At 35.3% G+C, this 16,512-nt stretch overlaps 1 protein-coding gene across 1 annotated transcript in view; it reads left to right on the top strand.

Moving 5' to 3' along the window:
* stpg2 (sperm-tail PG-rich repeat containing 2) overlaps positions 1–8,212 on the top strand; it is an 18,613-nt gene extending 10,401 nt beyond the window's left edge. The window contains exons 10-14 of the mRNA XM_016534222.1: positions 3,061–3,153; positions 5,077–5,245; positions 5,583–5,635; positions 5,823–5,969; positions 8,126–8,212. Coding sequence (XP_016389708.1) covers positions 3,061–3,153; positions 5,077–5,245; positions 5,583–5,635; positions 5,823–5,957 — 450 coding nt within the window. The 3' untranslated portion in view covers positions 5,958–5,969; positions 8,126–8,212. The remainder of the gene's footprint in view (positions 1–3,060; positions 3,154–5,076; positions 5,246–5,582; positions 5,636–5,822; positions 5,970–8,125) is intronic.
* Positions 8,213–16,512: the final 8,300 nt, after the last annotated feature.

Here is a 16,512-nt window from a genome sequence, read left to right as displayed (position 1 = left end):
GGTTGTAATATTGGTGAAGTAAATCCACACTTTGCTGAAGAAGCGTTAGCAAACTCTTAAACAGCAACAACAGTACCATGTACTTGCCTTTAAAATCGACACGTACTGCGCATGTCTACATACCTAACACGTACTACGCACGTGCATGACGTCACCGTTTTCAAAGATTCCCGTTTTTTGGTGTTTACACGGAAACGACAACGATGGCGTTTTCAAAAACGTGCACTTTGAAACCCGTTTTCAAAAATATGCATTTTCAGTCCCCAAAACGCCATTGTCGTGTAAACGAACAGGCAAAATGCATAATAAGTGTCCCGTTTTTGGCTGAAAACGTTGTCGTGTAAACGGCCCCTGAGTCAGAACTGGGTTCTACCATACCTAAAACCCCCCGGCATCCATCTAGAAAGCTCTATGACCAAAGGAATATTTAAATGCTGTTAAATCAATTCATTAACTTACAGTGTAAGTCTCTTCGCCTTTCATTGTCAATTGCACTTGTTCCTATTGCGCATTCTCAATTTGGCAACCAACGTGAGTGTCGATTCTTAGGAGGAGGAGCGAAAGAAACAACAACTACATAGCAACCTCCCAGAAAACCCTAGCGACCACATCATTGTAGCATCGATGGAGAAGTTTTGCAAGCGTATGCATCATATTTTCTTTAGATCTAGTTATGGTTCTTCTGTAGTAACAGTAACTATAGTAACTGTGGTCTTTTGGCAAACTCTGTGGTAGGTTTTTGTTAGAATAACAGATTCAGGATGATAACAGTGTGTGTTGTGGCTGCCGAATCAGTCGCTGCCTCTGAAGTTATTCACAGTAAACTCGGGACATTGGGTCTTTATGGTCTGTTTTCCTCGGAAACGTCCATCATTTCCAGTGTGAGTGTCCAGCTGGCCTGATTCCTGAAGCAAACTGACCCCAGTGGAGGTCTTTATGGACTCTCCTCTGCTTTTGTTCCTCGTTCACGGTCTCTGCCTGCATAGATAAGAGCAGTGAATGAATCCTGCTGGCCCTGTAGATTCTCACCGACTTTTTTACTCACACTTTTGATCAGTTTAATGAATCCTTGAACAAAAAAAAAAATCTCTTGCTGACCCCAAACTTTTGTCCATCAAGTACACATGCAGATGACCTACTGCATTTGCCAAAATGTCCAATATGCAAACAGAGCACACTGTGGGGGATACTGTATCCCACAATGCAGTGCACTTGATTAGACCTTCCATTGAAAGTGTGACAAATGAACCGGAAGTAATAGCAACCACAAACGTCCTTCTTGATGTGTATTGTATTCAGTGTTGGGTGTAATGCATTACTAAGTAAGTAATTACTGCAATATATATAATTCCATTTCCCTTGAAAAAGTAAAGTACGGGATTACTTTAATTAATTACAGTTACTTCTGATGTAATTGCATTATATACTGTATGGACTATAGAACAATTCTATATAAAAAAATAGTGGATTTAACATCAACATTTAACATGTAATGTATGGTTTTAATGCAGAGGTGCCCAATCCTCTCCCTGGAGATATACCTTCCTGCAAAGTTATTAATTTGAAAGAATTAAAATAGCAGTTTTATGCCTATGTATTAGTAGTAATAAGTAATGTAATACTTTTTAGAGTAATTAGTACAGTAATCTGATTCCACTGTTGAAGATGTAATTAGTAGCTAGTAATTAAAGCGATAGTTCACCCAAAAATGAAAATTCTGTCATTAATTTCTGACCCTCATTTCGTTCCAAACCCATAAGACCTTCGTTCATCTTCGGAACACAAATTACGATATTTTTTATGAAATCCGAGAGCTTTCTGACCCTCCATACAGCAAGGGAACCTCCACGTTCAAGGCCCAGAAAGGTAGTAAGAGCACTGTTAAAATAGTCCATGTGACGTCAGTGGTTTAACCGTAATTTTATGAAGCTACGAGAATATTTTGTGCGCAAAGAAAACAAATTCTTCTCTTCTGTGTCAGCTTTCTTGCCCAGCCATACTTATTTGAACCAGAATATACAGATGATGAACTAAGAGAGATGGACGTTCTAAGTCCGAACGCCGACTAGTGAACGTGTGTCAAAGCCTGACACAGAAGAGAAGAAATTGTTGATTGAAGTTGTTATTTTTGTTTTCTTTGTGCACAAAAAGTTTTCTCGTAGCTTCATAACATTACAGTTGATCCACTGTTGTCACATGGACTATTTTAATGATGTCTTTACTACCTTTGGCCTTGAACCTGTGAGTTGTGTTGCTGTCTATGGAGGGTCAGAGAGCTCTCGGATTTCATCAAAAATATCTTAATTTGTGTTCCGAAGATGAACGAAGGTCTTACAGGTTTGGAACGACATGAGGGTGAGTCATTAATGACAGAATTTTCATTTTTGGGTGAACTATCCCTTTAATTACTTTTTTAGAGTAACTTAACCAACACTGAAATAAAAAAAAAATAGTGTATATATATTTTGCAGAAAGCTAGTATTTCATTCTCAACTCAACCTGAGTCTGAGATGAGGACCTGCTGCATCTTATCTCTAGCGTCACGATAGTGGAGATTATGATTTTCCATTAGAAGCTGAACCAGAGAGGAGCTTTTTCTGTCGACAGAGACCACACAGACTGCTAAAACTACACCAGCCCATCATAAAAAGAAATATTTGACCCAAAAGTAGAAGATCTGTCATCATGTATTCGCCTTTATGTTGTTCCAAACGCATTTAATTCATTTTCTTCTGTGGAAGAGATGTTTTGGAGAATTTCCACTATGCTTTTTTTCATACACGGGAAGTAGACAGTGATCAGCAGCTGTCATGCAAGTATTATAAAAAGTAAATGTAAACGTATGACTTGTGTGCTATACTCCAATTATGAGAAGAACAGACCCAAATGTAAGTGTTATTTGAATCTCAGTAAAGCTCATTAATATGAATCAGTCATTGTACATAAATATTTGACTGCGGAATACTGTGATTGACCAATCAGAACCAAGTATTCTAAAGAAGCTTGTAGTAAAAACTTGTAGTAATCTTGTATATTTTCTTCCTTTCGTGTTTGCCGCAGGTGGAGAAAACAACTGAAGCGTTATGTAAGAAACAGAGCACAGCCGCTTTTAAATCTGCTACTGACAGACTTGTGGGTTCACTGTTCGCCAAAGTAAGACACACACAACACTCCAAATTCACATTTAGACTCTCATAGGGAAGAAAAATCACAGATGAGATCTCTTTAATAGCTCAATAGTTTCTATACTTTTGATATTGAGAGTTGGCAAGATACTAAAATCTGCAAAAAAAACAAAACAAGAGATGTTAACATGAACTCAAACATTTCTCATCAAATTCCTCTTAGACAAATGATCTAAACTGCTCCACATTTATTTTTAGCTTTATATTCTGACTGTATGTCGATTATTGACTCATTTATGTCTAAGGAAGAAGTTGATACTTTAAATAAAACTTCACTGAAACTACATGTTCTGAGCTATAAAAGAGTAAACTCTGAGCAATACAAGTTTTCTCAGTAATAATTCAAACACCTGTCTGTGCCTGTCCTAAAAGTTCAGATTTTTACTGTGTCTGTGTGTGTGTGTGTGTGTGTGTGTGTGTGTGTTTGCATAAACTTGAATTCAATGGGAAAGCCCTGATAGTTTGGCTTCATGGAGAGTTCCGATTAAATCTTGTCCATATCTAACATCAGTAATTATACAGCGCAAGATATGAGAACGCAGAAGTGTCCGTATGTGAAAGTGTGTAACCTAGAGATTGTTTGACTCAGACGCTCTGATGCAGATGCTGCAAATATTTCATTATGAGCCCAGCGCCTCACCTTGCTCTTATTAGACACATGTCTGCTCCCTCACAAATAACACCACATACACACCGCCGTCTGCGTCAGTCCCACCAAATCTCACCCAGATCACATTTCACCACAAAATCAAAAGAAAGAAATAGGACATTTTATGTTGCATGAAGCTTAATGTTAGGATTATGATGTTTTGCATCAACATTATTTTCATGACAGTTTAGCACATTTATAATAAATTACAATAATGCCTTGGAAAGTTTTACTTTTTAGTTTTTTTTTGTTTGTAATTCTTATTCTTAATGATTTAAAAAAAAAAAAGTTAGTTAAAACATTATTGTTAACATTATTGTTATTGTGATGAACAAATAAAAACAAATATAATAATAATAATTATTAATATTGTTGTTGTTGTTGTTATCCTAATTTTACACTTTTACTTTGATGTCTTTTAATTATGTTTTTGTTTTCTTCTTTTGTTTTTATGTTCTGACATGTGAAGCACTTTGAACTGCATTTTATGTATGAAAGGGGCTATCCATGTAATAATAATAATAATTATTATTATTATTATTTTAAATAATACATTACATTTCAATTCACCATAAAATATAAATATTGTAGAATTTACATTGTGTTTTTGCATCACACAAAGGGGAATTTGGAATTTTGTTTAATTGTCATGACAATGATTTCATAATACAAAAATTTTAATGGTCTTAAAAATAGTCTTGTTCCTGACAGGTTTGGTTAGCTTCACCCATCTAGATGTTTCTCTCTCTCTGTCTGTCTGCCCAGCTTCTATTTACACAGCTCTATAAACAAGACATGCAACTCTGTGAGTGTGTGTGTGTTTTGTCTGTGGCTTAATTCACAAAACGGTCTTTGCATATTTATTCATTAGACTTGTCACTCTTGACTGACATCTATATTTTGAATTTTGAGGTTAGTTGATTTTCGTTTGCTGACATGATTACAGACGTGCCAAAATGATCCGAATGCAATTATACAAATATGCTATAGTTACATACACGTCTAAATAACTGGAATATTTCTAGTTCTGTACAGTTTAATTTCTATGTACAGCATCTGTAGCAATTTGACTCGTCATTAGTTTTGTAGGAACAAGCAAAAATTGTGTTCGCAGCAATGCACTTACAGCACACACACACACACACACACACACAGCCTCCTGGCTCATATGTACTTGCTGTAAATACATTGTGCAGATGATGTTTATGATGCTGTGGTTAGATATTAGATTTCTCTTGGCAGGATACACCTCCGCCAAGCTCATATAACGTGAGCGAATCGTTTGAGAGGATACATGGCCTCCATCACTACAGCGAGCCGCGGAACGAGAAAGCACGCAAACGACAGAGCTGCTTCCTGTCTGCCGCCCCCAGAGACGCCGCCTTCCTCCACTACGACCCTGAAACCCCAGGTGACCCCAGCTCTGACAGTTATTAAAGGAACCTACGCTAACTTCATCTTCATGGCATATGTGGCCTGCTGTTGATTTGCTGAAACAAACAAAGCAGAAATATTACACTGGAAGTCTATGGGGCTAAAAATTCAGTGATTAAAAGCAGAAATGTGAAGGTTGTATATTTGTTTTCTTTAAAAGTTGTCTGATTGGGACTGCTGTTGTATGCCTGGGATCTTCTGCTCGTGCCTTACCGACAAAACGTGGAGTTTTCTCCATGTAAACCGCGTTTTTAGACATGAGTTATGTATTAGTATTCAAACTAAACTCGCTGTTGTTTATTTGTGGATTTCAGGTCCGGCTCATTATAGTCCAGATGTTAAATCAGGCTCAAAACTTGCACTGATTGTCTCATATATAATATTAGTAATAACAATAATCATATTTATTTATTTATTTAGAAATATATTACACTGGCTGGAACATTTTACTGTGATAAAATAAAATAAAATATATGTATTAAACAAGATGTATTAAATGTATTAAATACATTTCCTCTACATTATGTGTCACACTCTGGCTGTGTGTGTTGTAGTTGAGTCCGGGCATCATGGACACGGTTCTGAAAGGCACCTTCAACGTGACACTTCATGATCCTTTGGTGTCCAGCATGAGATCTTTATCTTCACGCAGGTCTTTGAGAAAACCCTCTGCTCACAGCAGTGCCTAACTCAGGTCAAAGGTCAGTGAGACTGATTAAGATTAAGTTTAGTTTCAGTGATTGAGGCGTTCTTGAGGTTTTTAGTGGTCTGTTAGAAAAGATGACTCTCTCCTGCTCTCCTGTCTGTTTTATTGAGACTAACATCACTGTTACACACAGATTCACCACAGGAGCAGCATGAGCTCTGATATTATATTCCCTCTGAATGGCCGATTGATCTCCTAAAACCAAAGATGGTCAAATAAAACATGCATCATATTTTTTTGATTTACATATGCTAATTAGATGTTTCATTAATGGCATGTGAGTCTGCTCGCTGCATGATGGATAGCAGGAGATCTGGCTCTCAGATTCACTGTTTTGATTTAGTTTTATTTCTATGTAAATTTACTTTTTTATGTCAAAAGCATTTGTATGTGTCTATATATATATATGTGTGTGTGTGTGTGTACAGTTTAATTTCTATGTACAGCATCTGTAGCAATTTGACTCGTCATTAGTTTTGTAGGAACAAGCAAAAATTGTGTTCGCAGCAATGCACTTACAGCACACACACACACAGCCTCCTGGCTCATATGTACTTGCTGTAAATACATTGTGCAGATGATGTTTATGATGCTGTGGTTAGATATTAGATTTCTCTTGGCAGGATACACCTCCGCCAAGCTCATATAACGTGAGCGAATCGTTTGAGAGGATACACGGCCTCCATCACTACAGCGAGCCGCGGAACGAGAAAGCACGCAAACGACAGAGCTGCTTCCTGTCTGCCGCCCCCAGAGACGCCGCCTTCCTCCACTACGACCCTGAAACCCCAGGTGACCCCAGCTCTGACAGTTATTAAAGGAACCTACGCTAACTTCATCTTCATGGCGTATGTGGCCTGCTGTTGATTTGCTGAAACAAACAAAGCAGAAATATTACACTGGAAGTCTATGGGGCTAAACATTCAGTGATTAAAAGCAGAAATGTGAAGGTTGTATATTTGTTTTCTTTAAAAGTTGTCTGATTGGGACTGCTGTTGTATGCCTGGGATCTTCTGCTCGTGCCTTACCGACAAAACGTGGAGTTTTCTCCATGTAAACAGCGTTTTTAGACATGAGTTATGTATTAGTATTCAAACTAAACTCGCTGTTGTTTATTTGTGGATTTCAGGTCCGGCTCATTATAGTCCAGATGTTAAATCAGGCTCAAAACTTGCACTGATTGTCTCAAAAGAAGGTCGCTTTAAAAGCCCTAAAGACAAGACCCCTGGACCCGGAGCATATGAGGTATGTATTGCATATATTTATGTAACATGTATATTTATGTGTGTGTGTGTGTGTATATACATATGCTAATTAGATGTTTCATTAATGGCATGTGAGTCTGCTCGCTGCATGATGGATAGCAATCTATCTGGCTCTCAGATTCACTGTTTTGATTTAGTTTTATTTCTATGTAAATTTACTTTTTTATGTCAAAAGCATTTGTATGTGTCTATATATATATATGTGTGTGTGTGTGTGTGTGTGTGTGTATATATATACATACACACACACTACTAAAAATGACAAAAACACAATGGACATGGAAAATATAAAAATAAAAACTGATTCAAAATATTAATAAAAACGATAATAGTATCTTAGTGATACTAAATAACACTGTTTGGGAGAATTTAATGAATTCAATTGTTGAAAAATAGACATGAGGTTATTTGGGCAAAATGCTCTCTTTGCTCTCGATCTGATCTCATTGCTGTATATAAAACTAAATAGATCTCACTTGTGATTTTTTTTATTTACTACTGATGTGTACAACAATAAGTAATGAAGTTAGTAAAGTAAAATAATGCAAAATAAAATAATAATAATTAACGTGAAATAACAGTGTAGAGTGAACTAAGAAAGTACCAATCGATGAACGGAACAAAAATAAAAAATGTAAGAAGTTTAGAAATCTCTTTATTATTAAAATGAAGACTGTATTATATAAATAATCTCTGTGGATCTAGTTCTGTCTTTCAGATTTAAAAATACAATAATGTAATATTAATAAAATAAAATTTAAAAAAATGTCAGTAATGCAAAACAAAGAAGAATATAAAAATATAGAAAATATGAAAATTATATGAAAACTTTTTTTAGAAGCAGGTTTTAAAATTCTAAAATTCTTGTATTCTAATTTTTTTTCAGGTCACACACTTCCAAAAAGACCTCGGCTAAGCCTCTCCTATTAAACACATGCTTCCCAGGAGTTCCTGTCACACACACACACACACACACACACCTCTTTATGGGTGATATATTTCCCCAGTGCTCACGGAGAATAAATCAGGATTCTTTAATGGGTTTGATGTTTCAGGGTTTTTGTGCGTCATAAATTCTCAGCCCTGCCCACAAAAACACAGTGCTAATGTAGAGAGATCTCAATATACACACACACAGCATCTTGATATCGTTATACACACCCTTTTAATCTAATTAAGCATTTACACACTCTCATTATTCAGCAGAGAGAGGGAGGTCGAGGGAGGAAGGGCAAGAGACGAACGAACGAAAGAAAGAAAGAGAGGTTTTAGCTCTTTATTGAACTGACTTGTTTTACATTTGCAGGCTAATTGAATCAGATAAATCACTGTGGCGGCTCTCGCCCTGCGCACGTGCTTGTCTCGTGGAGTTTACGGATGTTAAAGTCAATGTGAAATCAAAATTGAACCCATTTGCTTTCTTAATGCACGATCCTGGACTTATTGTGAACAATTCATTGGTGCATGTTACTCCAAATAACAAAACGCGAGTTAGTTGGTGTAATCTTTCTTCAAAAAACGTTTAGGTTAACATCACCTAGGTCATGTGGCTGTTGGATAGTGTTAATCAATATAGTGCAACAGTCGGGTTCTGGAAGTAAAAATCCCATTCATTTTCTCCATAAAGGAATTGATTTTTAATAATAACTCATAAACCATTAAAGGCAGACCTGCTGTGAGCTACAAGGTTGTTAATCGATGGTATATGCTTTCATTAAAGCCATCGGTATGCATTATTTCAACTTTTTTTTTTTTTTTATATAATTGTGGTTAGCAATGGAATTCCTGGTGAAAAACTACATTACCCATGATTATATGCCAATCTTCAACAATCAGTGAACAGAAACAAATTGCAGCAAAATAACTCTTTAGTGTCTATCCAATCCCACAAACATGTCCAATGCATATGTATGTATTGGAATAAATAAAATACTTTATTTCTATATACATAATTAACATATCTTTTAATCATTAGTTTTATATTTAGTCATTGTTTTTATTTATGTCAGTAGCAATGCTTCATGGAATTCTTTACATTATTGTAGTTCTTTCCATTACTTAAGCAGTTAAATACAAAGTCTCATTCCTTTGTCTTTTTTGATCTTCTGATCAAAGTTGGGTCAACTCAAAGGTAAAATCTTGATTTTTAGCATTTTTTTAGCAAAGAATTACATAAATGAATAAGAAAGCAGAAATATTAATGCTATGAATGAATATTTACTGATTAATCCACAAATTTTGGACCTAATTACAGGAGGGAGAAAATGACTTTCAGAAAGATGGCATTATATTATTTTACTTTTACCCAGAGATTGGTAGATATATTAGTAAAATCTGTTGACGTCAGCAATCCTTGTTGCATTATATGTCAATGATGACATTCCAAAAATGAGAAAAAAGCACTTTTTGTGTTTGTTTTTCCAAACTTTGCATGACTGTAACTCAAGAAATATTGAAGAAATCTTAATATCCTTTTAGATTCTGGTTCTTGACAAACATTTCATTTGGTAGCTCCATTTTTAAAGCACTATGGTTCAGTCCCAGAGATATTGGTTTCTCAATGTGGATCTGTGTCCAAATAGTTGAATTTTACCCATTTTCAATGGCTGAAAACCAAATGTGGTCCCTTTGCATACATCTAAAACGTACTGAGTTTAAAGAAGAGCAATTACAGAAGAAATACTGTTGAAACTAGAAATATACTGTTATTTATTCACATAAAACACAAGATAAAAAATGTCAATATCTTGATTTTTTGAGAGCTCAAACATTCAGTATTACTAATTACTGTAGGGTTTCTGAGGTCTTAAAAAGCCTTAATTTTCCCCTTCACAATTTAGGGTCTTACAAAGGTCTTTAATTGGTGCATAAAGTCATGGCATTAAAAGTTTCATGCACTGCAAGAAAACACACACACACACACACACACACAAAACAAAACAAAAAAAAGAATTCCTTCCTCAGTATTTTTTGTTTTCCAATATAAATATCTAAATATGCAGTAACACTTTATTTTAAGGTGTCCTTGTTACACATGTTACATGTACGTACTATTATAATAACAATAAAACATGCATAATTACATGCAAGTAACCCTAAGCCAAACCATAATCCTAACCCTAACCATATAGTAAGTATATGTAGCTAATTAATATTACTCAGTACTTAAATGTATAACACATTAAACACCTTAAAATAAAGTGTAACCAAATATCCTTAAATGAAGGTATGTACTTGAGATGCAAATGTAAATTCTTGAAAAAATGTAACAAAATTGGTAAGTTTACACTTAAAAACAAGAAAAAATACTGGTTACACTTTATTTCGATAGTCCACTTTAGACATTCTATTAACTATTAGTAATTTTGCAACTACATGTCAACTAATTCTCATTAATTTGCAACTACATGTCTACTAACTCTCAGAGTAGACTGTTAGGGTAGGTTTAGGGTTAGTAGAATAAGTTGACAAAGAAAGTGTTAGAAGATATTAAGCAGACAGTCTACTAATACTCTACTAACTGCTAGTTGACGTGTAGTTGCAAAGTTACTTACTGTTAATAGAATGTCTAAAGTGGACTATCGAAATAAAGTGTTACCAAAATACTTATCAATGGGGTATGAAAACTTGTTTTCCCTTTGAATTAAGTAAAATTTTCTCTTGCTCTTGCTCTTTGTCTTGTCGTAAACGTTATTTTGATACATTTCTCAGAAAAAAACCCGACTTAAATAATGTAATTTTGTTTAAATGTTTGTTGATTTAAGAATCTTTACACATTTGTTTGCTCTTTTAGCAGACTCAGAACCATCTGGAAGTCCAAACAGCTAAGCCTCAAAACAAAGACCAAGCTTTACAACAGCAATGTTAAATCAGTGCTTTTGTATGCCTCTGAATGTTGGAGAGTAGTGAAAGTAGACATGAGCAAGATAGATGCCTTCCATAATAGTTGCCTTAGAAAGATCTGTTACATATACCATACCCAATACCATCTCCAATACCAATCTGTCCAAAAAGACAAGATCAAATAACATATCTCAGGAGATCAAGATAGGACGATTAAGATGGCTCAATCATGTACATAGGATGTCCTGTGAAAGGATACCTAAAGTGGCTTTGCGTTGGACACCACCTTGCAAACGCAAATGTGGCAGGCCAAGAACAACATGACGACGGACAGTGGAGACAGAGCTGGAAGAAATGGGTCTCTCATGGGGGGAAGCACAGTCCAAAGCCCAGGGCTGCGTTTCCCAAAACCTTCTTAACGCTACGTCGTTCTTAAGTTGTACCTTAACCTGTACCTTATCGTTAATATGTGTTTCTCCAAAAATTCTTAGTTAAGTATACCTTCTGTAAGTCATACTTTCGTAAGGTTGGTCTGGACCGCTCTTAGCTACACCTTATCACTTTTGACAGTTCTTTACATCTCATTCTATACAAATATAATAGTTGTGCAAAATCATAGACGTCGCCGTCTGTGGAGCCATGTAATGTATATGTGCACTAAAACTTTAAAATTCAGCAGCTTTTAGATCTTGTTGGTCCGATTTTGTCGAGACAAATTAAGCTGCTGGCGGCTCTCCTTTTTCTCTCTTTTTCTCTAATAGTAGCTGTTGATTATATGTTTCTCTTGTTGCGTTTTTATTGAGTAGGTCATCCAATAACAGAAATTAGTGATTTACAACAATATGTGACCCTGGACCACAAAATCAGTCATAAGGGTAACTTTTTCGAAATTGAGATTTATACATCATCTGAAAGCTGAATAAATAAGCTTTGCATTGATGTATGGTTTGTTAGGATAGGACAATATTTGGCCAAGATACAAAAATCTGGAATATGAAGGTGCAAAAAAATCAAAATCTTGAGAAAATCACCTTTAAAGTTGTCCAAATGAAGTTCTTAGCAATGCATATTACTAATCAAAAATTAAGTTTTGATATATTTACAGTAGGAAATTTACAAAATATCTTCATAGAACATGATCTTTACTTAATATCCTAATGATTTTTGGCATAAAAGAAAAATGTATCATTTTGACCCATTCAATGTATTTTTGGCTATCACTACAAATATACCTGTGCTACTTATGACTGGTTTTGTGCTCCAGGGTCACATATGTGATGCGGCTGCTGGGCAATCAACCCTGGTTGTGGAGTAATTGAAGACACTATGGAAAATAGGCTATATTATGATAATATAAATGACCCATTCAAAGGCCAGTGAAGGCATACTGCCAGTTAGTGATATAGTCTACAATTGGGCATGAGGTTGCGGGTTCGCGCACTCATTTCAAAATTATATAAAATATCCACAGGGTTGGATTTAGTATAAGTCTATAAAACATTGCAAAAGTGATTTGAACAAACCACTTCAGCGTGCTCGACAGGAATGATACCTCAAATTATGCTTTTCTAAATGATCAGGGCTGTGTTTCCCGAAACCTTCTTAACGCTACGTCGTTCTTAAGTTGTACCTTAACCTGTACCTTATCGTTAATATGTGTTTCTCCAAAAATTCTTAGTTAAGTATACCTTCTGTAAGTCATACTTTCGTAAGGTTGGTCTGGACCGCTCTTAGCTACACCTTATCACTTTTGATATGTTATGATAATATAAATGACCCATTCAAAGGCCAGTGAAGGCATACTGCCAGTTAGTGATATAGGCTACATTTGGGCATGAGGTTGCGGGTTCGCGCACTCATTTCAAAATTATATAAAATATCCACAGGGTTGGATTTAGTTTGCAATTTGGATTATTTTTTCTTTGAGTTGAGATTTCTGTAGTCTTTTTCTAGGAAAAATAGCTCAGAAGTATAGAAGTTTCTCAAACTAATGTCATTGATGTCACGGAGAAACAATTGAGACATTTAAGAGATTGTTATTGTGACTTAAACTGTCATAACAGTTTAAAAGTAGATTTTTAATGTGGTTTTTGTTTGGAATGGAATTAAATAAAATATATATATATTTTTTTTGCTGATGTATTGCAGGATGTTAATAAGATTTTTTTTTTTTTCTGAAAGAAGTCTCTCTTCTGCTCACCAAAATCAGAAATACAGTAAAAACAGTAATATTTTGAAATATTATTTAACCTCTTCTGTTAAAAGCTGTTAAATTATTAAGCAGTGTCTCGTGTAGGCTTTTTTAAATTGTATTTTATGTGGTATATGTTTTATATGCATATGTTTTATGTGACCACTGGAAGGTGCTCTGGGCATATATTGTTCTTTCTTGGTTTTCATCATTTCAAAGTTCGTTGCATTCTAACAGGAAAGAGTTCCATGTCTTTATTTAAAATCAACACTTCTTTTATAAAGAACACCGCTTTCTCACATAATGCAGTGAAGCAGCCCGTGCACAGAATGAATAATCGATTCTTGAGCCATTGATATCAACCTATTCAGCATTCATTTCTGCTCAAGCTCTTTTCACATTTTTTTTCCATGCTCGTCTCACAGTTTCTAAATAATGCACTTAATGTTTGCTGTTCTGTTTGGTGTCTTTGAAGGAAAGAACAAAACACATGCAATGAGACACTGGTTGTGTGTGGAAGGGAATTCTAGTATACTGCTGAAACAGTATGCCGTATGCAACAAGAAATGTTTAAAAAACACACACTGCATGTAAGTTCTGACATTTTATATGAAAGAAAGTTGCTGCCACGGAATAAAATCTCACAATTCGATTTTCCCGCAAAAAGTTAGAATTCTGTGATATAAACTTGCAATTCTGATTTAAAAAAGGCAAAATAATGATATAAACTTGCAATTTTTCTTGCAATTCTGAGTTTATTTATTTTTTTACCTCTGAAATTTGGATTTACATCTTGCAATTCTTATTTTTTTCCACTGTGGAATAAAAAATAAAAATCTTAATTATGTCAATTCTGCAATTGAGAATTATGAGGGGGGAAAATACTTGAAATGAGATTTGGGTACATTGGGATACATTACTGAGTACAATGTGTTCTGATTATATATGCCACATTTTGGTAGATATAAAATATTCATATTTTGTATGGGGTGCCAAATGTAACTGGACTGATTGTGACATATTTCAGTTACATAAAATGAAGTTGCATGTTGTTACTAGAAAAAAGTCTTTTGAGACTTTTTATCTCAAAATTTTGAGATTTATTATCTCAAGACTTTGTTTCTCCGAGTTCTGATTAACTTCGCGCAATTCTTTTTATTTCGCTGTGGAATAAAAAAAATAAAAATGTTAATTCTGACTTTTTTCTTGCTATTCTGAGTTTATATCTCACAATTGAGAATTATGAGAGAGAAAAAATTTGTAAATTGTAAGACATAAACTCAGAATTGCAATGAAAAAAAGGTTAGGTTTTTATTTATTTTTTTATTCCATGGCAGAAACTGCCTTCAGTCATTTTTCATGCTCAAACTTTGTGTAAAAACAAAGTGCTGCAGTGATGATGCATTTTTTTGTAGTTGGATGGGGTGCCAAATGTAACTGGACTGATTGGGACATATTTCAGTTACATAAAATGAAGTTGCATGTTGTTACTAGAAAAAAGTCTTTTGAGACTTTTTATCTCAAAATTTTGAGATTTATTATCTCAAGACTTTGTTTCTCCGAGTTCTGATTAACTTCGCGCAATTCTTTTTATTTCGCTGTGGAATAAAAAAAATAAAAATGTTAATTCTTCTTGCTATTCTGAGTTTATATCTCACAATTGAGAATTATGAGAGAGAAAAAATGTGTAAATTGTAAGACATAAACTCAGAATTGCAATGAAAAAAAGGTTAGGTTTTTATTTATTTTTTTATTCCATGGCAGAAACTGCCTTCAGTCATTTTTCATGCTCAAACTTTGTGTAAAAACAAAGTGCTGCAGTGATGATGCATTTTTTTGTAGGCCAATGCTGAACTTGCTCCCCCATAAGATTCTTCCTTTTGCTTTTGGTTTACTGCAGAAAATAAGTTTCTGTGACCAACAAAAGTTTATGATACACGTTTTGCTCATCAAGATAGTGAACACAACTTATGAATTTTGAAGCATAAATACAATTGCCAAAATTACAAAGCTATAGTTGTCATGGCAACGGTGAAATGAGGAGCGCACGAAGAAGGAGATAAATTCAAACAGTATTTAATATAATCCACATGAGGGTAAATCCACAAAGACAGACAGGAGACACACATAGCACATCACATACAGCAACGACAATACCAGACGAGGGTCAACTGAACAGGCTAGAACTATAGGGGTGCTAATGAGGGACAGACAGGTGAGGAGGATCAACTAATGAGGACATAATCAAACACGATGAAAAACTGGGTCATACAGAGATCATGGGGGATGAAAACACAACAAAACGTCCATGGGTGTGACAATAGTTAAGCTATAAATGTATTACACCATGGTCGCACAACTTCAACATCACCACCATTAAACTTTGGACAATTCTTTTAGTGTTTATTTAAAAAACTAGTCTATATGAAGTTGTAGACTAGTGAGTTGATGAGTTTTACTGTTTGGTGTGATGATGTTTAATGTCTCTGTAAGTCACATTTAGACGCTTGGGAGCATTTCTCGAGACATGAAAGCTTAAAAGTCACAAGGGGGTATTACTGGTGTATGTCCTAGAGTCAAATGTAAAAATATCTTGAGCTTTTGTTAAACACAGCCCTTATTTCAGGAATTTAACCAAAATCCCATTCAAAAAATCCATTGACTTCAGGACAATGCAAACTCGTTTCTGGGTTTTCGGACTTATTCCTGCAGCTCTCTTTATTCTATAACTTCTGTCAGATCAAGTAATGACATGTAACCCAGACAGCAGCTGACTTCGCCCCAGATCTGTTTTAAAACCGGCAAATCCGCGTTACAGTCACATCCGTTTCAGTGGTGTAACACGGATCCAGCCCTGGCGCGGTTTCAGTGAGCGGGAACTACAGTCGCAGAGCGGATCCGGGCCACGTCCGTGGAAACGAGCGCGCGTTTTTTCTGGAGTTCAAATCAAAACAGAAGACGTCAAGACGATCGAGGCGGATACAGACTGCTCGCTGTTATCCTCAAAAACCTCACCAAGGTATGTCACACCGTGTGATCAAACTGTTCTACTAATACATACATTTCTTATTATGTTGTGTACTCGATAACTGAAAGGTTTGGTGTTTTTATTGCTCCTTAGATCTGTGTTGGACTGTAATGTTGGCGAACACTTAGGCCTGTGTTATCAGAGGACTTGCTAACATGAAGAAAACGGTCCAGAGGTCTGTAATTATACGTAATTAACGGATTTTAACTTA

The sequence above is a fragment of the Sinocyclocheilus rhinocerous genome, unplaced genomic scaffold, assembly GCF_001515625.1.
Source record: "Sinocyclocheilus rhinocerous isolate Xijiao unplaced genomic scaffold, SAMN03320098_v1.1 scaffold1295, whole genome shotgun sequence".
Lineage (NCBI taxonomy): Eukaryota > Metazoa > Chordata > Actinopteri > Cypriniformes > Cyprinidae > Sinocyclocheilus > Sinocyclocheilus rhinocerous.
This window is presented reverse-complemented; position numbering and strand designations above follow the sequence as displayed.